This window comes from Pogoniulus pusillus, chromosome Z (genome assembly GCF_015220805.1).
Source record: "Pogoniulus pusillus isolate bPogPus1 chromosome Z, bPogPus1.pri, whole genome shotgun sequence".
NCBI lineage: Eukaryota > Metazoa > Chordata > Aves > Piciformes > Lybiidae > Pogoniulus > Pogoniulus pusillus.
In genome coordinates, this window is record NC_087309.1 from 111,557,279 (window position 1) to 111,584,451 (window position 27,173).

The window sequence follows — 27,173 nt, forward strand, 5'->3', positions numbered from 1 at the left end:
TCCTCGTCCTGTCATTACAAGACCTTGTCCTTAGTCTCTCCCCAGCCTTCCTGTAGCCCCCTTCAGATACTGGAAGGCCACTCCAAGGCCTCTTCAAAGCCTTCTCTTCTCCAGACTGAAGAGCCTCGACTCTTGTAGCCTGTCCTCATAGCAGGGCTGCTGCAGCCCTCTGAGCATCTTTGTGGCTCCTCTGGACTCATTCCAACAATTCCATGTCCTTGTTGTGTTTGGGGCTCCAGAACTGCACATAGTACTTCAGATGGGGTCTTGGGAGAGAAGAGTAAAGGGGCAGAATCTCCTCCCTTGTCCTGCTGGCCACACTTCTGATGCAGCCCAGGACAGGGATGCTGTCTGGGCTGCACACACAGACTGACATCTCGTGTTGAGATTATCCTCCAGCTCAAGGTAATACAGACTGCAAAGGTCTTTTTCCCTCCTTTTCTCCCTCCCTTTCTCCCTGAGAAGATAGAGAAGATAGCTTGAAAACTCAGAATAATACTCACGTGGCTGCAGTTCTTCAAAATCTTCTCTGTTCATAAAAATTGATCACCATCTAGTCCATGGGTTACCATTCAAGGTTTCTACTTATTTATCTGGTTATCTCTCCCATTATTTGTGAAGATAATGAATTTGTTATCTTTTCACCACCATGTGGTCACAGGACTACTTGACTTTAAGGTAATTTTCCTTGACTGTATGTGTTCTTCTGTAGCAGAGACTATTACAGCTTTTTAATTTCTTTTTTCTTTTTTCTCTGAGGATCTCACAGTCTTTTATTGATCAGAAGTGCCCTTGCCCCACTGTTACCTCAAATTAATAAAGATACTTAAATACTGTTGAGTGAATTTAGTGAGGTAAGTATTACTCTGTGGCAGCTGGATTTTGCATGTTAACTTTGAGACTATTTTTCTGTCTTTTCAGGTCTCTGGATGGCAGACTCTGAAAAGAAATGCTGTTCTAAGAGGTATGCCTCATGCACACCAGTATATTCCTAACTAGTGTGTGTGTAAACGATATGGCCACACTCTGGCAATCCTCTCTGTAATCTTGCATGAGTAGTAGTGTTTGCTGCTTAAATCTCTCCAAAAGGTGAAAGCTTGTACTGAGGCATTCAGGCTTCTCTTATTTGTGACACAGTCTTAGCAGCAAAATCTATGGTACACTGCTTATCTTTTTGATCTTAGAAGAACACTTAGTAGATGAAGTACAGCATGAGCAAACCCTGTTGACTATGTGACATGTGGATATCTCCTGCCAGGCTGCTGGCTCAGTGAGTGGGTTTGGTGGGGTTTTTTTTTGTTTGCCTGGTTTTTAATTAGGACTACAGTCCAAGTGCCTTTCTAACTGTCTTTACTTTACTCCCTTTCTCCTGGTATGATGTAGGACTCACCAGGTGGAACATCTGCCTTATGAGCAAAGGCTGAGGGAATTGGGTCTCTTGAGCTTGGTGGAGACTGAATGTCAGGAGGATGGAGCCAGGCTCTTCTCAAAGATGCCCAATGATAGGACAACGGGTGCAGGCTGGAGCATAGAAGGTTCCATGTGAACATAAGGGAAAGATTTTTACTGTGAGAGTGACAAAATACTGGAAGAAGCTTCCCAGAGAGGTTGTGGAGTCTCCTTCTCTGGAGACATTCAAAGTCCACCAGGATGCTGTGTGACCTACTCTTAAGTGGTCCTGCCCTGGCAGGGGGCCTGGACTGGATGATCTTTTGAGGTCACTTCCAACTCTGTGATTCTCTGAGAGGCTGACAACTCTGGTATAAAATAATGTAAATTTGAGTAATGCTGGATAATTATATTAACTCTGAGTAATTAATTGCTTTACAGCTGTTAGGAAATCAGACTGTTAGAAATTGTGAATTTCACAGCTCTTCTATTACATTTCTTATCCTTTTCAGGGTTTGGAAGTGGCCAATGTTAGGAAAGTAGGCTTTGCTTGTCTTTCTAAGAGATGCCTGGTCTAGGCCAGTTTTTCAGGGTTCTCCTTGTTTTAATTTTTTTTTGCAACAAGACCTTTTAGTTTTCCTTTAAGGATTTTAGACACTTTTATTTCTCTAAAGCAGTATGGTTTATTCCAACTCATAAATAATTCACAATGAGAAGTACTTACAGTTTGGGTTAAAAGTGGCTCTTCACCTATTGACTGAGATTCCAGTATTTCATGGTTTTATGTCATACTTGCAAAGTTCCTAAAGAAAACTGTGCTAAGAACAAGGGAAGATAGTATTGCTGTTTTCAACATATGTGGACAGAATTCAAGAGACTGATGCTTGGAGGTGCACCATTGTAGGGTGAAAGTCATTGTATGCAAGCTGCAACACAGGATGTTCGTATGAGACAATAGGAGCACTTTTGTGTCAGGAAGGATGGTTGCACTCTGGGACAGGTTGCCTAGAGAGGCTCTGGAATCTTCATTCCTGAAGATTTTTCTGAGTGCAGCAGAAATTGGCTCACAACAATTTGATTTAAGTGGTTTTACCTCAAGTGCAAGGTTGGATTTGAACAGTTCAGAGGTTACTTCCCATCTACATTATCCTATGAATCTATGTAACCTGCTGAGAGGTGACTTTTTTTTTTTTTTTTTTTTTAATTTTACATTTCCTGTAAAAGCAGGTGAAGCTCAGGTTGATGAGCTTTGGTGTGATTTTGCTGTTATAGTTGTTGGGTTTGGGAGTTTTTGTGTTTTGTTTTTTAGTGATGGTGGGAGTTGGGTTGGTTAGTTTTGTTTTGTTCTGTTTTTAATAAGCATCTGTAGTTGAAGTATTTTGTGATTACAGAGCCAAGGAGTTAGAATAACTTCTTCCTATTCCAGCAGCATGTTTTTAAGGGAGAGTGATTATGCTTGCAGTTTAATTAATCTTCACTTGTTGGCTAAGTAGATGCCACTCTTGGTCAGTAGATTGCGAATCACAGAAGTTTCTCTATAGTTCTTGGCAGGTTTTTTGAGATCTCTTGCTCTAGTATGTTGCTATATAAGCAGCTAACCCTGTGCAGAAAAAAATAGCAAGCCTTCACATCCTGCAGATTTGCCTTGCTTCACTTTGGCTTTCATAAAAGGTAGATTAAGATGGTCTTATTTCTGTTGTCTGCTGTCATCAAGATTTGATAGGAGCCTAAGATTTGCAATGTTCAATTGTGAAAAGGTTCATAAAGTGTGTAATTGTTTCAGACAAGATTCTGTTCCAACTTTTACAAATCTAACTTTCTTGGAGACTTCTGCTTCTGAGCTTGCTCACATCTTTTTGAAGATTTAGAAGCTGAAGAAGATAGGTTGGGCTGGATGATCTTGGAGGTCTCTTCCAACCTGATTGATTCTATGATTCTAAGCTCTTGAGAGTGCGTTTTCTACACAGTGACTGAGTGATCCCTTTATATTTAAGGCAAACTGAAGTAGTCTCAGTTTACTGTACAGTTTACTGCTGTACAGCCTAATAAGCTTACAAAGTCTCTGTAACAAGGAAGTCTCAATTTGGAGATTGAAAGGCATCAGACCAGGAGGAGTTTTGGAAAAGTAAACTTATTGCCTGCTTCTGTTATTACTTTAAGCTGACTTGAACCTCAGCATGATTCTTCCAGCCACCTATTGAAATTGAACCTATGTTTAGTTCATGCTTACTTCACTTGATTGATGTCTGTGTGGTGATGGCTGAGTAGCAGTTGCTTGGCATACTCAGTGAGCTGCTTGAGAGCAGGCAAAACAGTAAGAAATTCACATTTTCTGTCATTTGGCTAGGCAAAGGTAGCCTAATAGGTAGGATCAAATAATAATTCAGACCAGAAAAGAGATCAGAAGATCATGTAATCCATCTGCTCAAAGTTACTGAGGTACATGGTCAGACCAGGTTGCTCAGTGCTTTATGCAGATGTCTGAAATTTCCCTGCTCTTAAGCTACAAGCTTGCTTGGGAATGTGTATTCAGAGGTGTCTTTAGACTTCTATCATTCTTCTGGTTGAACATTAGATTGCTTGCTTTGTGGAAGTTTCTGAATTAAATTCTAGCTTTCTATCAGCAGCTGGTAAACATCCTTTTCCTCCTTTATCTTACTGCATGTTACTATGGTAAAAGTAGTAGCTTTTTGAGAGTGCTACCTAAATAGTAAAAACAGATGCAGTGACTTCTGGAAAAGCACAAAGATGTTTTAAAATGGATGTCATCTTGCTTTTCATGGAAAGCATGGTTTCCAGTTGCTTGGCTGGTAACTCAAATTCAACTGGAATTTACAAGCTGGTGTAATATGTGCATTTCTAGTAAGTAGATTTTTAATTCTTTAATGTAGTCAGAATGTTGATAGAACAGGTACTCTTTAAATAATTATGGTGGAGTTCAGATGATGCAGCACCAGGGATTCAGGATTTATTTATGATCTGCTCATCAGCATTAATGTCTTTGAAATTTTTTATACCTTCTGTTTGGTTCTAATCTTCAGATCAAATTAGCATTTTTCCCCTGAAGCAGCATCATACTTTGGTGTATATATCATAGAATCAATCAGGTAGGAAGAGACTTCCAAGATCATCCAGTCCAACCTAGCACCCAGCCCTAGCCAGTCATCTAGACCATGGCACTAAGTGCCTCATGCAGTCTTTTCTTGAACACCACCAGAGACAGTGACTCCACCACCTCCCTGGGCAGCCCATTCCAATGCCAATCACTCTCTTTGGAAAGAACTTCCTTCTAGCATCCAGCCTAGACCTCCCCTGGCACAACTTGAGACTGTGTCTCCTTGTTCTATTGCTGGTTGCCTGGCAGAAGAGACCAACTCCCACCTGGCTACAGCCTCCCTTCAGGTAGTTGTAGACAGCAATGAGGTCACCTCTGAGCCTCCTCTTCTCCAGGCTAAACACCCCCAGCTCCCTCAGCCTCTTCTCATAGGGTTTGTGTTCCAGGCCTCTCACCAGCTTTGTTGCCCTTCTCTGGACACGTTCCAGCAGCTCAACATCTCTCTTGAATTGAGGGTCCCAGAACTGGACACAGGACTCAAGGTGTGGCCTCACCAGTGCTGAGTACAGGGGCAGAATAACCTCCCTCATCCTACTGGCCACACTGTTCCTGATACAGAACACAACGCCACTGGCTCTCTTGGCTACCTGGATACACTGCTGCCTCATCTTCAGCTACTCTCTACCAGTACCTCCAGGTCCCTTTCTTCCTGGCTGCTCTCCAACCACTCTGTCCCCAGGCTGTAGCACTGCTTGAGGCTGTTGTGGCCAAAGTGCAGAACCCTGCACTTGGCCTTGTTCAATCTCATCCCATTGGCCTCTGCCCACCCATCCAGCCTGTCCAGGTCCCTCTGCAGGGCTCTCCTACCTTCCAACAGATCCACATCTGCTCCTAGCTTGGTGTCATCTGCAAACTTACTGATGCTGGACTCAATCCCCTTATCCAGGTCATCAATAAAGATGTTGAACAGGACTGGGCCCAGCACTGATCCCTGGGGAACACCACTAGTGACAGCTGCCAACTGCATGTGGCACCATTCACCACCACTCTCTGGGCTCTGCCATCCAGCCAGTTCTTGACCCCTATCAGAGTGAATCTGTCCAAGCCATGAGCTGCCAACTTGGCCAGGAGCTTCTTGTGGCAGACAGTGTCAAAGGCTTTGCTGCAGTCCAGGTAGACTCCATCCACAGCCTGCCCCACATTCACCAGTCAGGGAACTTGATCATCAAAGGAGATCAGGTTGGTCAGGCAGGACCTGCCCTTCCTAAATATATGTTGGCTGGGCCTGATCCCTTGGCCATCCTGTAGGTGCTTTGTGTTGTCTAACTGCCCTTTATCTGCTAGCTCCTCTCTTCCTTTTTATTCCTAATGAGGCTTTCCATTGTTATAAGTTAAGTGTTTTGAATAATATCAAAGGCATTCCAGTTTTCTTTTTCCTAAGACTAGGGGACACCTGTCTCAGTTGCTCAGAGTGAAAGCTAAAGCAGAGTTTGGTGCTGATGGCTTCCTTACAGACCTTAAAATTTGCTTTGCTTACTGGAGTACACAGAGCCACAAAGATGATGATGGGAATAGAACATCGCTCTTATGAGGCAAGACTGAGGGAGCTGGGGCTCTTTAGCTCAGAGAAAAGGAGGCTGAGATGACCTCATTCATACTTACAAATATGTAAAGATTGAGTGCCAAGAGAATGGAGTGCCGTTAGGCATCATCTTGGTGATGCCTGGTGATAGGACAAGGGGCAATGGTTGGAAGCTGAGGTATAGGAAATTTCATGCAACGATGAAGAGGATTTTTTTCCCTGTGAGGGTGACAGAGCACTGGAACAGGCTGCCCAGGGGGGTTGTAGAGTCTCCCTTTCTAGAAATATTCAAAACCTGCCTGGATGTGTTTCTGTGTGATCTGCTATAGAAGATCCTGCTCTGCAGGGGGGTTGGACAGGATGAGCATTCAAGGTCCTTTCCAGCCCCTGACATTCTGTGATTCTTTGATTCCAACTATCTCAAAGCTACTGTATCTGTACCTCTGCATATACAGAGAGGAAATGATTCTCTTGTTCTAGCAACTGCAAGTTAGCACTGTAGGTCAAGGCTTCTGGAGAAGTCTCCTACTGTAGATTTTGTCTTGGTTTAAAATGGAGGCATCTAATGCCATGGGAAAACCTGTTATCATTTTGCTGCTTCCTCCAGCTCTTCTCAGTTTCTGTTCTTTGAACATCTAATGAGAAGAGGGTGTTGTGTCATTCTTGAGAAGTGTATAAAATAATCATAAAGTTCATTTGAGAGGCTCGTTCTGGATATTCTAGAAGACAGATATTTTTCCATTGCCAAAAAGCATGTAATTTTGTTTGACATTGAGTCATGAAAGTGTGTGTTGTCTTTGCTGCCTTTTTTTTCCCTGGCATAAGGGACTTGATTACCATTTTATAGTATTTTTACTTTCTTTGTTGCATGATTCATTCATTGCTCTCACAGAGCCTTAGAGGTTGGAAGGGACCTCCAGAGATCATTGAGTCCAGCTCCCCTGGCAAGGCAGGATCCCCTAGGATAGTTCACACAGGAACACATCCAGACAGGTTTGGAAAGGCTCCAGACGAGAAGACTACACAACCTCTCTGGACTGCCTGTTCCAGGGCTCTGTCACCCTGACTGTAAAGAAGTTTCTCCTCATGTTGAGCTGAAACCTTCTCTGTGCCAGTTTTTAGCTGTTACTTCTTGTCTCGTTGCTTCTGACCGTGCAAAAGAAGTTGGCCACTTGACACCCACCTATCAGATATTTGTACACATTGCTCAGATCTCCTCTCAGTCTTCTCTTTTCCAGACTAAAAAGCCCCAGGGCTCTCAGTCTCAATTCACAGGGGAGATGGTCAAGTCCCCAAATCATCCTCATGACTCTCTGTTGGACTCTTTCAGCAGGTCCCTGTCTCTCCTGAGCTGGGGAGACCAAAAATCTCATAATATTGTACCCCATATGAATTGGTATTAATTTGTTGTGAGTTCTATTTCTAGGGACAGTGGTTATCTCTTACGTGGTGGGGAAAGCTTGTCACTTGTAGGAAGTAAATAATTTCTTTGCTTCAGTTTTCACCATAACATCTTTGACATTTCTACATTACTAGTGTTTGGATTCAGGTTGTAGTGGTCCCGAACACCCTTTTCTGCATTCCTGCTTGAATTGATACTGCCTTTTTGAGTATCTTTCTAACCTAATTTCTGTTTTGCCAGCCTTGAATCATGCTTTCCAGTACAGAAACTTTCTGTTTAATGAGTAGTTTTAAGTCATGTCCTGAACTCTGAGTGATGTTGAATAGTTCTTCCTCTGTGATATAAAAATGTACATCTTTCATACAGTAGCTTCTTTAAGTGGAAACCTCATGTACTAACTTCCAAAGGTTTAATATATGGGTGGATTTCAGTTGGTTAGAAATAAATCTCTAAAGTACAATTTAGTTCAGTTCAGTTTCTTAGCACAGATTCTGACCTATCTGGTGTACTTCTGTAATGTCTAGCCACTAGCTTAGTTAATAATTCCCTTTAAGTTACCTCTTTTTTTTTCTTTGTCATTTACTTCTTGGCCATGAAAACTTCTTAAATAAGAAAACTTCATAGTTACTTTTGGTTAGAATAATGCAGATTATAATGGATGGGTGTTGGATCTACTTTTCCATAGGTTATAATGGAATATAACGTGTTACCCACCCCCACACACTTTGGAAATCACTGAGACTAGACTCAGCCAGCTCTGGAAATTGAATGAAGTTTATATTTACAGCTTAGCAGAATATACAAGCAGATATTTACAGTATATACAGTTATAGACAGAAATAGACAAGGTAAAAGGTAATACAGAAACACAACTCCCCTCCCAGAAACCTGAGTCCCCAGGAGGGGCTCTCAACCGCCCCTTCACCTTCTCCCCACCCCTCTACCTTACCCCAGTCTCAGAGAAGAAATGGAGGTTCGGCCAGGGGGTTAAGAAGCAAAGTGGATTAATCAGAGAAACAGCAGAGAGGCTAGAGAGAGAAATGCAGCTTCAAGCTCCCCAGCAGGAGTGAGTTATCTGTGTTGGGATTCGTGTTCTTGTATCTCTCAGCAAGCCTATGGGTGAAGTAGACATCACTATTGTTTTCCTTTCACAGCCTGTAATCTATTTCTTCTCACCAAAACATTCTATCTGGCTTCAAACTAGCACATTTACCAAACTGGATCAAGTTATTTTGACTTTTCAGTTATCAAAATGCTTTCAGTTCTGAAATTGCTTGGAAGATCTTTCTGCCTCCAAGTTTTTGTGATTTCCCATCCTCTTGTTCACCCCATTATTAGACTGAATGTGATGACTTTAGGTGGCCAGAATAGTAGGATTTCACCTTAAATCCAAGTCTCTTGGTTGACAAAGGAAATTGTTAGCGTTCTGGAAGGACTGTTTTCTATGCTATTGAGATTCTGGCTTGCAAAATAACACAGTGTTTCACTTTTGTGAAGTCCCTTAGAAGTTAGTGCTGTCATTGTATTTCTACATGCACATGCATATACGGTGCATTAGAGCCTAAAGGTATAAAAACATATCCTTGTGATTAATTCTAGTTAAGAGTTTATTCCCAAATTACTTTTACCTCTTCACTACAGCTGTGTTACTTTGTGATATGTCTTTTCTGCAGACACCAAAGATGCTAACAAGAAAGATTAAGCTTTGGGACATTAATGCCCATATAACCTGTCGTCTGTGCAATGGATACCTGATTGATGCTACTACTGTAACAGAATGCTTACATACTTGTAAGTAGATGTATAGTTAAGTTAAAGAAATAAGTTTTGATCTTTCTTTTTCTTCTCTTTTTTTATTTTTTTTTTTTAACTTGATGTGCATTACATTTTAATGGGTTTTGGCTGAAATTAATTCTATTTTGCATCAGCCAAAATAATGCATGCTTTGCTAGTCTGTGCTTCTTTTTTAACTTATGACTTGCTTCTTTAACAAAGCAGAGATCCCTAAAGCTGTACTGCACAAAATTGAATCCATATGTGATTGCTGGTAGCATCTGCATTGAGGAGTGCAATGTCTTTATGCTAAAGGAACATGAAATGCCTAATTCCCTCTTCTGCCACAGTCAACACGGAATGTGTTCTCCGAATAGAGCCTCCAAAACATTACCTGTTTTCTGTTCCTTTGCAGAAAACAGCCATAGTTTACCAGTAGATACTATATTGTATTGCACACTAGAAGTAGGTTTGTGTTCTGAAACATTATGATGAGGTAGTTGTTGTTGTGTTACTTGGCAAATTTCACATTGATTTGTACCTTGGAAGGCCCCCACATTTCCTATAAGCCCTCTTAGTTAATGGATTGAAAAGCCACAATAAGATCTCCTTGGAGCCTCTTTTTTTATCCAGGTTAAACAACCCTAACTCTCTCAGTATATCCTCACATGAGAGGTATTTCATCCCTGTGGTCGTTTTTCTGGCCCTCCTCTGGACGGAGAGCTAGATACAGTACTCCCAGTGAGGTGTCCTGAAAGTAGAGTTAAGCAGGAGAATCACCTTGCTTGTTCTGACTGCTACGTTTCTGTTGTTGCAGTCCAGGATATAGTTGGCCTTCTGGGCTGCAAGTACACATTGTCAGCTTATTTCCAGTTTTTCCCCCACCAGCACCCTCAAATCCTTCTCTGCAAAGCTAGTCTCAGTCTTTTCAGGCCCCAGCCTGTCCTTATATTGGGACTTCCCCTGACCCAGGTGCTGGACCTACATTTGGCATTGAATCTCATGAGATTCTTGTGGGCCTACTTCTCAAGCTTGTCGTGGTCCTCTCTGGATGGTATTCCCATCCCTCAGGCATGTCAACTACATCAGTCAACTTGGTATTATCTGCACTTACTAGAGGGTTCCATCAGTACCACTGCCTATACCATTGGTGAAAGTATTGAACAGCACTGGTCCCAGGAACCCCTGAGGGACACCCCTCCTCACTGTTCTCCATGTGAGGATCCTGACTGCAACTGTCCAGTGCATTCCTGACTGAAAAGTCTGCCCTTCAAATCTGTATCTTTTCAATTTAGAAAGAAGGATGTTGTAGGGGTCTGTGTCAAAAGCCTTACAGAAGAGCAGGTAGAAGACATCCATAGCTATTCCCATGTTCATTGACACAGTCACTCCATTATTGAAGATGACAAGGTTGGTCAGGCAGGACTTGCCCGTGGTGTTGCAATCAGCAAAGCAGAGTCCAGTTGGAAACCTGTGGCTAGTGGTGTTCCCCAGGGATTAGTACTGGGTGCAGTTTTGTTCAAGGTCTTCATTAGTGACCTGGATGAGGGCATTGAGTGTACACTCTGCAAAGTCACTGATTAAAGCAAACTGGAAGGAAGTGACAGACACACTGGAAGGCTGTGCTGCCATCCAGTGAGATCTGAATGGGATGGGCAAAGGAGAACAGTTTAACCTGGATAAAAAAGAGGGTCCAAGGAGATCTTCTTGTGTTATTTTGTAACTATAGGCTTTGCTTTCAGTGGCCTAGCTTTTGCAAACAGATCTACTGGTGTTCCACTGGATCAGACTGCTGTGTGAGAACTCTGCTTAGTATGCAAAGATCTGACGTTCGGTCAAACCTCTGCTAGCTAAGCTACTGAAATCCTAAGTGTGCAAATACAGTACAGAATGTAAGCTTGCTCTGCATTGCTTGCTGCAGTGTAATTTTTTTTATATTAACAGATTATATTTAATTGTCAGCTTGTCTGAGAGGTAGGTGGCACTAGAGTTAAAGGAATTCTTTCATTTTATGTGATAAAAGAGGAGTGCAGTGATACCATGATTACATGAACTGCTGCTATTTAAGAAGACCCTATCCCTACTCACCTCCTATTTTATTTTTCTACATTTCTGAGTTTTAAGGTTGAGTCAGGTTATCATGTAGTGGTGTATACTGTGAGTACTGTTTCTGGAGAGGGAAGAAGTGTAGGTAGTTTACTTGGAATGAGGTGCAGATTGTTGTGTGTTTATATAGGGACAATTTCAAAAGCATGCAGCTTTGTGACAAATGTCTGCTTTACTATTTCTACCAGGATGTTCTACAAATACTGAATGTCTCTGCCTATCTACTTTTTTTCCTGGTCAAAGTTTACCTGTAGCTTACTCTGTGAAAGTTAGAAGAAAAATAGCACCTAGATGTACAGTTTTTGAAAGTTTTCTATTATTTTTCAAAGAGTCCAACTTGGAATACTTTTTGTGTGGATTGGGTTCATTGACACAATATTTTTATATGTGGCTATGGTTAAAGCACATACTGAGTGTCTTAATATCACATACTTCCTATTATATCATCTGTGCAAGCTGAATAGGACAAACAATATGATATGACCTGCTAGAAATTAGAATTCTCCTGAATTCCTGAGTGGGATTGTGTGTTGTATGCTTTACTAGAAGAGTGTCTACTTACAATTTAGTTACCTTATTGTGGCCTTTCAGTATCTGAAGGGGCCTACAAAAAAGCTTGAGAGCAACTGTTTAGGATATCAGCTAGTGACAGGACTGGGGGGAATGGAGCAAAGCTGAAGATGGGTAGGTTCAGACTGGGCATGAGAAGGAAGTTCTTCATCATGAGAGTGGTGAGAGCCTGGAATGGGTTGCCCAGGGAGGTGGTTGAGGCCCCATCCCTGGAAGTGTTTAAAGCCAGACTGGATGAGGCTCTGGCCATCCTGATCTAGGGTAAGATGTCCTTGCCCATGGCAGGAGGTTGGAACTGGATGATCCTTGTGGTCCCTTCCAACCCTGACTGATTCTATGATTCTAAGTGTCTTAATCATAGTGCATCACTTCCCTGTATCAAGAACAGTAAAGATACTAGAAAATACCTTCTGCAGGATTAGACAACATGCTTACATCATGTGAAAAATTAATTTTGTGTAAATTTCAGTACGTTTCTCTTTGTGACTCTGTAAAAACAAACTCCTCTTTTTTCATTTTGCATCTTTTATTTCTCTTTAATTATGAACGTCTTTGTTATCAGTCTGTAGAAGCTGCCTAGTGAAATATTTGGAGGAAAACAACACCTGTCCAACCTGTAGAATTGTTATACATCAGAGTCACCCATTGCAGTACATTGGGTAAGTATGAAAGCAGAACTGCAGCTGGTTTCACTCTAGACTGTTTCTGCTTCTTCATTACAGCTCAGCATTTTCCTGCATTTTCTTATTGCCTGTCAGCAAATTAAAGATTTAAAAGGAATTTTGAAGGTGACTGAAGGTCACAGGTACAGGTTCAGACTTTGCTGTGGATTTGCAACTCCTTGACATTAGTGATCTTCTTCCAGACTTAAAAGCAAGCGAAATATGCCTTTTGCTGTTTATTCTCTGTGGGAGTTTCACTGGAATTTAGTAATTCCTCATTTTGTATGCTTGGGTTGCAGAAGTTACGTCAATGAAACATCTGTTGGAATTAACCCTATTACAAAATGCTCAAAGTAATTAGTTTGAGTTGATCAGTACTTCTCAGTGTTGGACAAAGTGGCAAGAGTAGTAACTGTCAGCTTTACTCTTCAGTTAATCTTTCAAAGGTCTGTCTATTCAGGAACTGGCAAGTATATGTCAGCAAAGGGTGACTTTAACAGTCTTATCCTTCTCTCTATTTGACACATATCCAGAGACTGCAGCTTTCTGGATTACTGTGTATGTGGTATTGTTAATTGACTGCAGCTTTCTGGATTACTATGCATGTGGTATTGTGGTATTCTTAATTGCTTTCTTCTTCTTCTTTTTCACTAAGTATTGTTGATTAAAAAAAAATACATTTCCTTTATTTTCCTTCAGTGCTTTCCTTTTGTTTTACTGAACTATAGTTAACTTTTGTTAATGAAGAGCCATTGTAACAGTGTATCTGCTCTAGCTGTTGCCTATCAGGTAGTACTATGTCTACCTTTATAAGGTTTTGTTTGTGACAGTTTGACATTTACAGTTTTAAAGCAGTTTCTGAAACATTACTTACTTCAGCAACACATAAATGAGTCTGAAAACCATTGGTGTCCTGCACAGACATTGGTCAAGCTTTTTTAGTATCTTGAAAGTAGTTATGCCATCTTGGCATTTCAGAGTACACCAGTAATGCATTGTGCTATACACTGATAACACTGATAACACCCTGTGCTTTGGAGATGCCAATAGGCAAGAATGAATAAATGACACTTAGGATGGCATGTTTATGTTCTCTAAAGCTACAGGAATCCACCAGTGCCTTGGTTCAGAAGCTTGGGGTTTGGGGCCAAAACAGACCAGGGAGCAAAATCAAACTGAGAACGGCTAGAAAGGACTTTGCTATGTGGTTTTGGTCACTGAATACATTTCAAAGGAAGTATTTTGTCTAGACTAGTGATAAGATACTGCCCCTTCAGGACTGAAACCTTTTTCCAGACTACTTTTGGATATGTATTTTTTTTAAATAAAGAATTGTTAGTCAGAATTTTCACAGTCTGTCTTAGAATGTGTATTTGCACTCCTGTGCATCTCCCTTTACTTGCAGTGTAGGTAAACTGAATATGTCTCCTATTTTACAGTTCTGAATCCTATTAAATTCTCATCTCTGATCTAGTATTGTTCATTTATGCTGAAATATTTTTTATACTATTTCTGGAATCCATATGTGACACTTGAAAATCCCAGGCTGTGCAAATGGAATTGCTACTGGTTGAAATGGCATGAATCTAGAATTGATGATGCTTTGATTCTCCTTCTAGTACTTCTAAAAAGGTGGTAATGGTCAGTTGTCGATCTCTTGATTTGTCACCATTTCTGTATGGCTCATGGGCGACCACTGCTCATGTCAAGTGATGAGATGCCTGAGAACAATCATTTAGGCCCTTTCTCCTATTTAAGTGAGATTCAGCATTTAGTATTGAAGGCTCTGCTGGAGTAGCCATCTTGCAGCAGCCAGATGTTTACAATTTTAGATATCAATTGGAATTTAACAATAACATTTATTTCAGACAGTGGCTTAATGGTTTTGCTTCAAAGTTGTAAAATAATGTTGAGATTTTTAATGACATACTTGTCTTGATCCAGAAGACCATGTTCCATGGGGTGTCATTCTCCACGCCAAAGACTCTTCTTCCTCAGAGTTCATTGACTCTCTGTCTTAGGATGTACTTTTTTGTGATAGGTTTCATGTGGCTGTGTTTTCTTGTCTGGCATAAATACTCATTGGAGAACTGAAATTGTCTTGGATGAATTCAGAGGTTTTTACATCAATTCAATACAGTAACTTCTGGAAGAGAAATATTTTGAAATTAAGATGGTTAACTTAAGCTTTTTTATTTCATTTGTTTGTTTGTTTGTTTTTTCTTCTTAGTCATGACAGAACAATGCAAGATATTGTGTACAAACTTGTGCCAGGCCTCCAAGAAGGTAAGTTGTGGTATGACATTTTTTTAGAGGCCTTTTTTGCACATATTTCTTTTAACACTTTGGAAAAAAAAAAAAGAAAAGAGAGTTTCTGGTGATGAATGGTGGAGGAACTGAGAAAAATTCAATAGAAATAAGTATTCATTTATGTTGTTTAACACTTCATAGTGAGCTGTGTATTTAAACCTTTTGTGGCAGCTTTCTAGAATTGTCACACATAGAATGCAATATGAAACAGCTTTTACTTTCAGTGAAATTTCTGCTTTTGTATGAGTCCTTACCAGGTAACTTTCAATTTCTGCTTTTATAACCCTCATTGAGACTCAATCTGTTCTAATTCCAGTAGGAGTGCTGTAATAGTAACTTGGCAGATGGCTTTGAAAAATGAGGCATGACTTGATACAATAGCAGAAGTTGAAGAGTATCAAATACTGATGATACCACTACTTCTTGGCAAGCCTGTTTCACTTAAGAAGAACAGGGTTTGGAATAACTTCGTAAATGTTGCATTAGAACTTTATTACAGGAATTAATATTTGCAATTTTAAACAGCGGAAATGAAAAAGCAAAGGGAGTTTTACCACAAACTGGGCATGGAAGTTCCAGGGGACATCAAAGGGGAGACGTGTTCTACCAAACAGCACCTAGATTCCCATCGAAATGGTAAATGGACCTTTATTTATTCTGTCTTGGGTGGGTGGCAGATACTAAATTGATGAACAGGCATGTTGGAGTTGTGTGCTTGGTTGTTTTATCGTGCTGCACAATACAGTGGGTGTTAAGAGTATCACAGTATCACCAAGGTTGGAAGAGACCTCATAGATCATCAAGTCCAACCCTTTACCACAGAGCTCAAGGCTAGACCATGGCACCAAGTGCCACGTCCAACCTTGCCTTGAACAGCTCCAGGGATGGTGACTCCACCACCTCCCCGGGCAGCCCATTCCAGTGTCCAATGACTCTCTCAGGGAAGAACTTTCTCCTCACCTCCAGCCTAAATTTCCCCTGGCGTAGCTTGAGGCTGTGTCCTCTTGTTCTGGTGCTGGCCACCTGAGAGAAGAGAGCAACCTCCTCCTGGCCACAACCACCCCTCAGGTAGTTGTAGACAGCAACAAGGTCTCCCCTGAGCCTCCTCCTCTCCAGGCTAATCAATCCCAGCTCCCTCAGCCTCTCCTCGTAGGGCTGTGCTCAAGGCCTCTCACCAGCCTCGTCGCCCTTCTCTGGACACGCTCAAGCATCTCGATGTCCCTCCTAAACTGGGGGGCGCAGAACTGAACACAGGACTCAAGGTGTGGTCTAAGCAGTGCAGAGTACAGGGGCAGAATGACCTCCCTGCTCCTGCTGACCACACCATTCCTGATGCAGGCCAGGATGCCACTGGCTCTCTTGACCACCTGGGCACACTGCTGGCTCATGTTCAGGCAGGTATCGAACAGCACCCCCAGATCCCTCTCTGTCTGGCTGCTCTCCAGCCACTCCGACCCCAGCCTGTATCTCTGCATGGGGTTGCTGTGGCCAAAGTGCAGCACCTGGCACTTGGAGTGTTGCTTTCCCTCTTAGTTCTTTTTAGCTGGCCACAGCATATTAGTCTCAGTGAAGTAGATCTCCACTGGTAGTGCCTTCTTGGAGATTGTGAGATTACTTGGCTTCTGGACTGCTAACAGTTGAAGTAAATGTTGTGCTTTGTATGTTTTGCTCCCTTTCATGCTTGGGGCTGTTGGCAGCTACTGGCGCCTAAGCAGATAAGCACAATGTGGGAGAAGCACACTTTATTCAATATTGCGATATTGAACTGCGCTGGCTTAATCATATTAGCATTGCAGACTGCTGGGTTTATGCCATGTATCCGGTTTCTTATCTAAGGTGAAACTAAAACAGATGAAAATTCAAACAAAGAAACTTCAGAGGAAAAGCAGGAAGAAGATAACGACTACCACCGAAGTGATGAACAGGTGAGCTCTTAGATCATGTTTTATTTTCATCTTTGATTTTAGCTTTAGTACTTCAGTAAGCTAACAAGAAATAAAACAGCTGCTTCAAGCTACTTTTCCTGTCCTCTGATCCAAACAAGATGCAGTGTTGCCCAATGCTTCTGTGTAAGCATGAGTTTTGTCTTTGGGTTTTGTCAGGAACGGAGAACATGTTAAAGACATTTGATTTAAGATTTGGTAGTTCTGACTGCTCATGAGTTTTCCAAAGCATTTGTTTGCTTTCAAAACAAATGCAAGCTATTAGACTTCCATCGTGGTGTTACTGTGATACATTGAACTGAATGTATACCAGTAATTGTGAATAAAAGCTCTCGTACTTTTATGGAATTGCTATTTATTTCATTTTTAAACTTTTAACATTAAGGCAATGCTATCCCTGTCCCATGAAAATAGTACGAAAGTCAGGAAGTTCACTGTTAAATTCTAAATGCAAAGCAGGTTTGAAATAGAAATCCTCTTTTTGGGATAAGGAAGTCATCCCTTTCCAGTTGTGCGTGTCCAGAGTAAACTAAACGTGGATTAATTTTCTTTGAGTTATAAAGCAAAGCAACTTTCAAAGAGATTGTGCCTAGTAACAGGCCCTCTTAGTTCACAAAGTAAATCATCACAAAGAGCTTAAGGTTAGTCTAAGTAAAGAAAACTGGATGAGAAAAGACATGAGAATAGACACACAGAAATTAGAGAGGCCTTTGAGAGGGATAGTTGTTAGAGTTTTGAAAACTAGGTGTGTCATTTGTATACATCCCTTTTAAACTTTAAATTGTCTTTTAAACTTGTTAAGACTCTGGTTTAGACTAAATTTATCAGCTGCACTAAAAGCAAGATGCTGTGATGGAAGAAATAATTACAAATTGGCAACAGTGTTCTTTGTATCTTACTCTAGGTTTTAGCCTCTTGAGCTGTTGAGCAGCCTGTGAATTGTGGCTGAAGCAGCCTTGTTCCAATATAAAAAATTGCACTGTTTTATCTAAATCCATTTTGGTTACAGTAGCATTTACCACTAAACTGACAAGATGTTGGGAACTGCTTTTTTTAAGTAGGATTACAGGTATTTCAGTTTCAGGATTGCCAGTACTGTATTTTTTTTCACTTTTTTGTATTAATAAAATCTGCACATGCAATGAATAATGAGATCTGCAGGAAATTGTTCCAGCCAGCCATAACTGTTGGCTTCTTCTTGAAGGTAAGCATCTGCTTGGAATGCAATAGCAGCAAGCTGCGTGGATTGAAACGAAAATGGATTCGTTGCTCAGCACAAGCAACAGTCTTGCATCTAAAGAAGTTCATTGCCAAAAAACTAAACCTTTCTTCTTTCAATGAGGTAATGTTTTAATTTTTTTAAAAAATGATTTTGCAGATAGGGGATTGTTCCTTGGCAAAGAAATGTCTTTTAGACTTACTTAATTTTCACAAAACAGAAGCATACAGTGTTTCTTGAATTATATATTACAGAGCCACTTTCCTGGGTCTTTGCAGGACTCATCACTTAGTTTGCAGTGCTTCTTCTCGTGACCATATATAAATAGCTCAGCAAAATGGCTTGGTTATGTGCTTTCACATGTGTCGAAATGGACTCTGGCAAGCTGCTTTGTCTGACAGCTTGTAGTCAGGGATACCTCACCCTTCGAGAAGTTTCACACTCGGTGTAAAGGACAGGCAGCAGCAAACACTTCAACACTACTGAAGCCCAGCTTCAGAGACATCACCATTATTTATTACTTTGTTCCTTTTTATGCTCTTAGTGAGTCGTGACCTGAAGTTGCTGCCTGCCATGACAAGAATGCTATCTGTCTCAGTTCTAATTTAAATTCCCAGAGACTCAAAGATATTTGATATAACCAATAACCATTTTATAGAGTGCCCTTCCCTCTTCCCCTTTCTTTCTCAAAATAAAGGAATTAGATGTAGAGAGAGGAAAAGATAAACACACCCAAATAAATAATCTTACTCTGATTTGGAAGTTAAAAGAAGAAAAAGTTTAACAATAAATTTAAAAGGTGTCTGAGGTAGGGAAGTTACAAAGGCATAGGGAAGGGAAAGCAAATACAAAATGTGTAAATACAACCTGATTTTGGTGGTGATGGCTTTGTCTACCTCGTGGGTGATGGCCACATGGTGAAACAAAGAGAACCAGGACCAGGATGATGATGCTGGTAAGCAGGGAGACAGGGGGCGCAGAGAGAGAGAGAGAACAGGAAGTCCCCTTGCTTTTATGGATCTTTAGACAGGAGGGGGGAGTTGGCTAACCATGAATCACCTGGTGATGTTCAGATCCACCCCTGGGGAGGGGTCAAGACCACCTAGGGTCAGGTTCAAGGTCACACCCCCTGGAGAGTTACCCTGTACACTATCAGATACCTACTCTTCCCTTCCTTTGTAGGGAATACTTGGAATCATGGGAACAATTTATGGTGAAAGGTACAGAAAGAAAGGCAATTCCTTGCACCTCTACTAGCTCATACTCAAAATTAGCAGTGGCAAACATAGGAATACAGTCTCTGTTTTTGCTGGGTCTTGGCCACAGACTCTAGTTGTCTCAATTGACTCTCAGCTTGACATCTCCCTACCTCACATTATGTCACTGGTTCACTGAATTCCATTAAGAATTTTCATTTAAATCCAATCATCTGCTTTCCAGGCCAATATGTCAAAAACTATGCTCAAACTTTTCAACACTGGTTTGCATCTGTATCACTCTCTCTTCCTGGCTTCTGTACACTTCAAAGGAACACTTTTTATTATGGTTGGAGTATGTCCTCAAGCACTGCTAGCAGTCTTCCTGAATAAAACCTGTTATCTCCTCTCTTGGCTGGCTTGGGAGTGGTTGACTCCTGGCTGTAGCCCAGCAGCAACACAGCTGCCATGATTGTTCAAAATGTGTGTGTGTTTAAGCCCTCTCATTCCACTAGGCCAATGTCTGATTTAACAGCCTGCTTGTTTTTTGCTGAAGGAACACATTTGCAGGAGTACTGTTTATTAATTTACTATCCCTTCTTAAAAGATACTTAAATTCTGGTGTGATTAGTGTACCAGCACCGAGTAATAGGTACATAGTAGAAGGATTTAAGTTTGTGGGCTCTTGTCTGATTGCTATGGACTGTTGAAAGTTTGAGTTAGATAATCGGTGCACATTCAGGCCTTTCTGGGTTGTGTGATAAAGTGTTGTTAATGTAAGCCACCCTGCTGGACCCTAACACTTTTCATGCATGTCCCTTCTTTTGGTTCATACTCAACTGTTGTAATTGAGCTGATTGCTAGTCATATGGCCCTCACATTTATATGTTTGTATCCTCACTGTTTCTTTTATTAGGGTCTTTCAACACTGAGCTAGAGTAAAAATAGATATTGTGTATCAAGAAACCCCTGACATAAGTACTGTATATATACCTTTGTAGCAGAAAGCCTTATGGCTGATGTTAGGTGAAACAATTTCATAGCGTGTTAGGTAGCAGAGCTGTCTTGGAGATTTGTGAGTTCTGTGTCCATCATAATTTTATTGCACCTTTTTAAAGGCCTCTATAAAGTTTTCAGGAAATGGCGTTAGCACTGTTTGGGAAGTGAAATGAAACCGTTAAGTCCATTTCATGCAGTGTTTCCTGGGTAGGCACAGACATGGATTTCAGCATACTGTGTTGAGAGAAGGCATTCTCTGTTCTTTCCTGGTGTGATTTTTGTCTGCAGAGCAACTGCAAGATGAGTGGTTTCAGTGTTTTCAGAGGAAAACGCCTTGTCAAAGATTTGCATATCATGTGGAATATGGTATTTCATGTGTTGTGTCCTGGTGAACTAACTGCCATCTTTTTTTTTCCCTTGTTTCTTTTCCTTTTTTTTCATCAGCTGGACATATTATGCAATGAAGAGATTCTTGGCAAAGACCACACACTCAAGTTTGTAGTTGTTACTAGATGGAGATTTAAGGTATGACACAGTGGTTCCAAGTAAAGTGTGAAGTGGCCATGTGAAATGTTTATAGGACAGGCATAGTTTGAAACTGTACTGCAGTAACTGCAAACTCAGTGAAAAGATACTCTAATATCTAATAGAGCATCCTCAGACACAAGTACTGATTTTGTTGCAAGAAAATTGACAAAGAGCAAAATATTATTTGCAAGAAGAAGAGGAATACTGCATCAGCTGTCAATTTGTTACCAAATCTGGCAAAGGAATAAGAAGCCATTAGAAAATACTATTTGTGACTATTCCAGGTAAAAGTGGTTTTAATCTGTGTAGGCAAGGAAATTGATGCAGAAAAGGCAGAAGGCTCGTCTGTCTTAGGGAAAATTTTAGTGGCATTTAGTAGGCATGTACAAGACTGTGTGAAAACGTTTTGAGTACCTCTTTGGCTTGCTGATTGTGGTTCCTTAAACTTCTTTGAATCTGAATAGTAAGCAGTAAGACATTTGTGCTGAGTAGTAATTATTACATTTACAGTGGCATCTCAAGAGAGATGTGTGCAAGAATCAATTGCAAAGTTTAACAGTTAAGAGGCATATCACACTCGCAGAGTATTACATGAACTGGGAGCTAAAATGAGTATTGGACCAACCATATAGTCTGAGCATGTAATGCACTGAGATAGAATCACTTGGTGGGTTTGTATGCATGTCTAGAAGAGTTACAAGTACAGAGAGCAGGGAGACATTGTTCTGCCTTTTTGTAGAAAAAACAATTTCACTCGTGTCAGAGTCACAGGATAGAAGTCAGCGGTCAGTCTTTGAAATGCAGAGGTTCCCCTGCACAGTGGAATCCTACTGGAATTTGGTTTATATGATGTTCCTGACTGATTTGGAAAAAAAAAAATCTGAGTGCACTGACAGCATGGTGGTCATTTGGGATAGTAGAGACAGATTGATGAGAAAGGTTTGAAGCAAGCTTCTGCAGTTCTGACTGACAAGCGATCGATGGGCATCTTAAATTTAGTGTTGCTAAATACAGAAGTACACAAAGCAATTGCTAGGGAATTTTATGGGGGAAAAACAGACAATCAAAAAAACCCAGATGAGCATCAAATTAACGTGTGTCTGTGCAAGTCTGCTTTTCACCTTGATTGGGGAAATCCATGCAGTTGTGAGCCATGTCACTTGCCTTCCCAAGTGAAAGATGTGGGTGGTGTAAAATGAAACAGGGACAGTTACAGTCCGTAACAAAAAAGAGAAACAGTTCTTTGCTAAGACACAGAACTCCTTGATGCAGGATGTGAAATGCATGTGCATGTGAAATGTTTACCTAGTCATAAAAAAGCAGAGGCTACATTCACAGAAGTGGAATAGAGTGGGAGCTGTTAAATGTGAAGTGCCACACGTTCTTACGCTGCTTTCTAGGCATCTGCATTTTCCCCCTTAGTGGGAAATTTGTTTCCCAGTAGATCCATAGAACAGATCTTAAGGTGATCAGCCCTGAGACAAAAGGAAAAGGGTTCTTCATCTTCATTTGAGTTGCACAGATTAAATTGCATCTGATCTCTGTCCTGGTGAAATTTGGTCAGGTCAGAGAGCAAGTCTGCTAGTTCCTTCAGGCTTTAGTTTATGAAACGGAAGTTTTGCCTGCTGGACAGATAAATCCTCACTCTGTTTATTAACTTCTCTGGTATTTCTGTCTTGCAGAAAGCGCCTCTACTGCTACATTACAGACCCAAAATGGACTTGCTGTAAGAGAACTTTATTGTCCTTCTGGACATAGTTTTTTGCAGAGACTATCATCTGGAATCTTCTTAGTGCATCACTAATCACATGACACAAACCAGCCGGATAATTTTGGAAGACTGTAAGGCTTTCATAGCAGACTATCCTTCCAAATATTCTTCTAGGGGTGTATTACCTAGATTTCTGGACAGAAAATATTTATACTTTTTTGTATGGAAGAAAGAAGTTGCAACTCAGCAAGACACTACCAGCACTAAGTTTACAGTTACTGAAAACACTTCACAGTTTCATGTAGCTCAGCCTGATTTATCTCTACAGTTACACAGAAATAAGTTTAAACTGTTGTGGGGTGATTAAAAAAAAAAAACCGTTGCTTTTGACAGGAAGTTGGCATTTAGTTACTTTTGACATTCTGAATCTTTAAAAACCTATATTTTTGCAAAGTGTTGTTGTCTTCTGTAGGATGCCTGATTGCATTGGCTTTACTCATTTTTTTTTCCTGTTGAGTGACTAGCGATAATTTATGATGCGGTATTGAAACCTCTGAAAATCTGGGAAGCCAGTGTTTGTCATTTTTGCCTAGTTTACTGCTCTCTCTCTCTCTCTCTCATTTTGTGGTTTGGAAAAGATCTGGTAACCTCTGTGCATGTTGATTTGGTAACATTAATAGAAATAGCATCAGTTGATTTTATTTTTTTTTCAATATGCCCTGATAATTTGCCATGGCACAAATGGCAAGACACTAAAAACAAATTAAACCTCAAAAGTGCTAGAATTGTGAACTTGTTAAAAAAAAAACAAACAACAACCCAAACATTTCTTATGTAGTTGTGGCTTGCAGAAATCAGTTTTTAATTCAGAGAGAATTTTTCTCTTGCTAGCTATTGAAACACTGGCTCCTGGGAACTGCTGTGTGTGCACAGTTTTTGTTTCACTGATTCTGATCATTATTAGGAGCTGTATATTCCCTTTACCCATTATTTTACAAGACCATAACATTTTCTTTAATAGAATTCTTTTAGTCTCCAGTAAAGTCTTTTTACTAAAGACTTTACTCAAGTCTTTCCTTTAGTAGAATTCCCCTGTCTTGGCAGGAGGCAGGTCAGACAACGCTATTTTGGCGTTTTCTGGCCTTAACTGGTAATTTTGCTTGCTTCAGCCCTAATGGCTGCAAGTTGATATGTGTTCATATATAACTATGTATGTAATAGAATGCACCCTCAAACACACTTAACAGGGTTCACTGCACTCTTTATCAGTCTTTTTTAAATAATTGGCTATTAAAAAGCAGTAGCTGAAAGTGATTTCTGCAAGCTGTACACGGGATAGCATATATAGTATAATTGTAAGAATGTATTTTTCTGGCACAGGTGTCAAGTCACTGAAAACAGGCTATGCTATGTTAGTGTCAGCTGGAAATAGTTAATTTCTTATTTTTGGAGGAGTTTTCCAGTCAGATGAAAATGCTATTTTACATTACTGTCATTAAGCCCTGTTACTTGGGATAAAAAAAAAACAAGTTTGCCTGTAACTGCCCTGCTTCTTCTATTTGTGCCCCTCCCCATCTCCTGCTAGAAAGTGTTTTGTTAATAACAGGAAGCTGATACATAAGGAGGTTTAGACAAGCATTTTAAAATCCTCTTCTTGAGTTTTCAAAGAACCACATTCTTTGTCATGTACCCCATAATTTCCTTCTTTGGAATCTTCAGTCCTCCTTTCTCAGCTCCGCTGTAGCAGAAGGAGTGTTCCAACTTGTATTTACCTTTGAAAACAGGGTTCCTCATTTTCAATCAGTCACAGAAGTCAGTAGGAAAGAAATCAAAAAGTATGCAAGCAGACAATGAAAGGGAGCCTACTGAACTATGGAGATAGAAAGGAGAGCCACAGAAAGACCAAAAAGTGCTTCTGTCCTTCCAGATGAAGGTATAGGATAGCTGTATTTCAGTGTTTGGGTTACACAGAACTCCACATCCAGGGTGGCTGGGTTTGTGTGTGGGGTGTGTGTGTCTGTTGCATGCATATGAGCAATGGAATTGAACTTGGCTGTGGTTATGTCTTACTGTTTGTGGTCTGGGATATATGTGTTTTAGCTTTCCTCCCCCTCCCCGTCTTTAACGTGACTTGAACTGGCAAAAGTGAACAAATGAGATCATAAATCTACTATTTTTACAATTTTTTCACAAAATGGTGAGTGCAGGTGATATGGGTGTGTATATAAAGTGTCATACAGGGCCTTCCTGGAGCTATTCATGTGGTTATTGCTGTCCTAGTTTAAGTAAGGGACTGGCTTTAACCATGGAGGCACTGAGAACTGAGCAGGGCTGTTATGTGTCCAACTTCTGTGCACCATGAGTATACAGACACTGACTGTACCTGATGTAGACATGAAATTAAAGCTATCAGACAGCATTCTCATTAACCACCTTAATCAGGATAGGTATATACAGTTTAAAAAAAAGGAAATATATATATATATATATATGAGACATCTGTCTACCTCAGAGTGTTTGTACTGCAGAAGCATTTTGTACAACTAGAAATTGATACAGTGCTGCTAAAGGGCATTGGGATTTTAGTTCTTTCCTGTGTACTTGTGCAGCTGAGGAATAGGTTACGAACACAAATTCAGAATACCTTTCAAATCTCTCTCTTGCTGTAGCAATCTACAGTACAGACCATGTGTAAGTAGATAACCTTCTTTAGAATCACTTGAATTTGTTAATGGTGCTATCAGTATATTGCAGAACTATGTTTGTACATATAGAATACATAAATTCAAGCCAGTATTAATACTTATAGATGGGGGGGGGAGGCTGTGTGTTTGCTCATAATTTTGTGTAACTGCTTTTGCAATGTGTTTACTCTGATAAAACCTTACCAGTAATAGGAAATTAAAAATAAAACCCCACCCAGTTATTTTTCTAAATTACATATCACAGCATCTTCACTACAGAAAATCTTCCCCTCAGGAGGGATATGACTGTGTCTGGACCGTATGTTTATTTACTTTAGCCTTACTAAAAGCTGCAATGCAACTGAATTGAGGTCAGAGGAAGGTCTCCTTTGAATCAGAGCCTTGTTTCACTTCTGTGAAGCTTAAGAGACTGTTAATTTATATCAAGATTATATTGGGTAAAATAACCCTGATACTGTTCAAAGTTGGACTTAAAGTTGGACTCAGTGAAAAGTATCTCATAGTGCTAGTGAGATCTTCTTAGTTTATCTTGGCTTTCGTGAAGATGCCATTACTGTGAAGTAGTTTTCACAACTGCTTACGCTGGTAAATAAATTGCAGTAAAGAAGTATCTTGTTGCATTATCCTCAGCAGCACTGAGACCAGAATCACCCAGACTCAGAGTCTCATGAAATATAGTTTCATTTTAAAAATAGAGAATTCAGATAGAATATATAATATGGAAATTAAAGAAGACTTGGGGTTTTAAATTTTAACTTTATAAAATTATTTATTCTATTTTAAGCCTTCTGTCTTATTTACCATCCAAGTATTTTTTAGTTTCAATGGTCCAGCTTTATTTACGGACATATAAAATGAAATTGTAAGATGTTTTTACAAGCTTCTTCCTTTTACATTGAGTTCGAGTAGCTTTTATTTGTATGCTTATGTTTTGTATGGATAAAGAGCATTATTTATGCTTTTGTGCAATAGGTTTGAAACATACATTTATTAGGCATATGTTTAAACTGTAAATGTAGCATCTACTTGCCATTAAATTTAAAAGGAATGTAGATGGCTTTTCTCTCTTGTTCAACCAAGGCTTTACTTGGGGATGTTATTTGGGGATGGGGGATAGGGGGGTGGGGGGTTGTTGTTTTTTGATTTGTTCCTTTTCTACTTTTACGAGTGAAGTGTGGGATCTAAATTTGTGTAAGTACAACAACTATCTGTCAGCAATATTTTGAAATAAATGATCTTGCAAGAAACCTTAATGTGAATTTTGGAAGCGATTGAGTAGACTTGCAGCCTATCTGAAAAAAAAAAAAGTACTGTTTTGTGCCATTGTTGTATCTGCTCTATTTGTGTACCATCCAAACGGGGAGTATTTATTTTTATTGGTTGTGCAATAGCATACACAACTTATCAACTATGGGGATATGGGACTCTTCAAAGAAATAATCAGAATGCAACTCTGATGGTGCTATTTTTTTTTCCAGTAGGCTATTGGTCCTTGAGAACATATACAGCTCTTAGTGTCTTTATATAAACTTAGTTAGTCCTAGCAGAACCATTAACTTTTTTTTTTTCTGCTGAATGATAGACCATACAGCTAGCCAGTTTTACAGCATTATGCATCTTGCCATTGAGCTAAGTGTAACAGGAAAAGGACAGCCAGTCTGTACATCAGTGAGGTGAATCTTAATAAGTGCTTCAGAAGCATTTTGTGCAGGAAGCTTGACTGTGCAGGAAAAAAAAACAAGTTTCTGTATTTCCTCAGGTAAACACTTCAATTGGGATGTTTCACTGGAAGTGTCGGTTGAACCTACACTTCAGTTAGTGCACCTAAAGTTGACAACAGGGCAAAAAGTGGTCTTGTACACTAAAATCTCTGTGTAGATCTTGAGATGTGTTGTTGAAGGAAAAAAGTTGCAGAAAGAGCAACGTTAAGGAATGTGAAACAATGCATCGGTCTCTGCTTTAATCAAACCTTGCAGTCGTGAGGAACACTTTCTGGGAACTCGTGTCCTGTGGCAAGTAACAG

General features: G+C 40.2%; 1 protein-coding gene across 3 annotated transcripts in view; it reads left to right on the forward strand.

Moving 5' to 3' along the window:
* The window catches only part of PCGF3 (polycomb group ring finger 3), a 58,555-nt gene extending 33,650 nt beyond the window's left edge, over positions 1 to 24,905 (forward strand). For 2 of the 3 annotated variants that reach the window (XM_064140412.1, XM_064140413.1), the window contains exons 3-11: positions 922 to 964; positions 9,102 to 9,219; positions 12,440 to 12,536; positions 14,770 to 14,825; positions 15,375 to 15,485; positions 16,686 to 16,774; positions 17,997 to 18,134; positions 20,651 to 20,731; positions 22,417 to 24,905. In XM_064140412.1, the coding sequence (XP_063996482.1) occupies positions 9,111 to 9,219; positions 12,440 to 12,536; positions 14,770 to 14,825; positions 15,375 to 15,485; positions 16,686 to 16,774; positions 17,997 to 18,134; positions 20,651 to 20,731; positions 22,417 to 22,464 (729 nt within the window). In that variant the 5' untranslated portion in view covers positions 922 to 964; positions 9,102 to 9,110 and the 3' untranslated portion in view covers positions 22,465 to 24,905. Of the gene's footprint in view, positions 1 to 921; positions 965 to 9,086; positions 9,220 to 12,439; positions 12,537 to 14,769; positions 14,826 to 15,374; positions 15,486 to 16,685; positions 16,775 to 17,996; positions 18,135 to 20,650; positions 20,732 to 22,416 lie in introns of those variants that run through there. The other variant, XM_064140411.1, reaches the window with a different exon arrangement.
* The last annotated feature ends 2,268 nt before the right edge of the window (positions 24,906 to 27,173 follow it).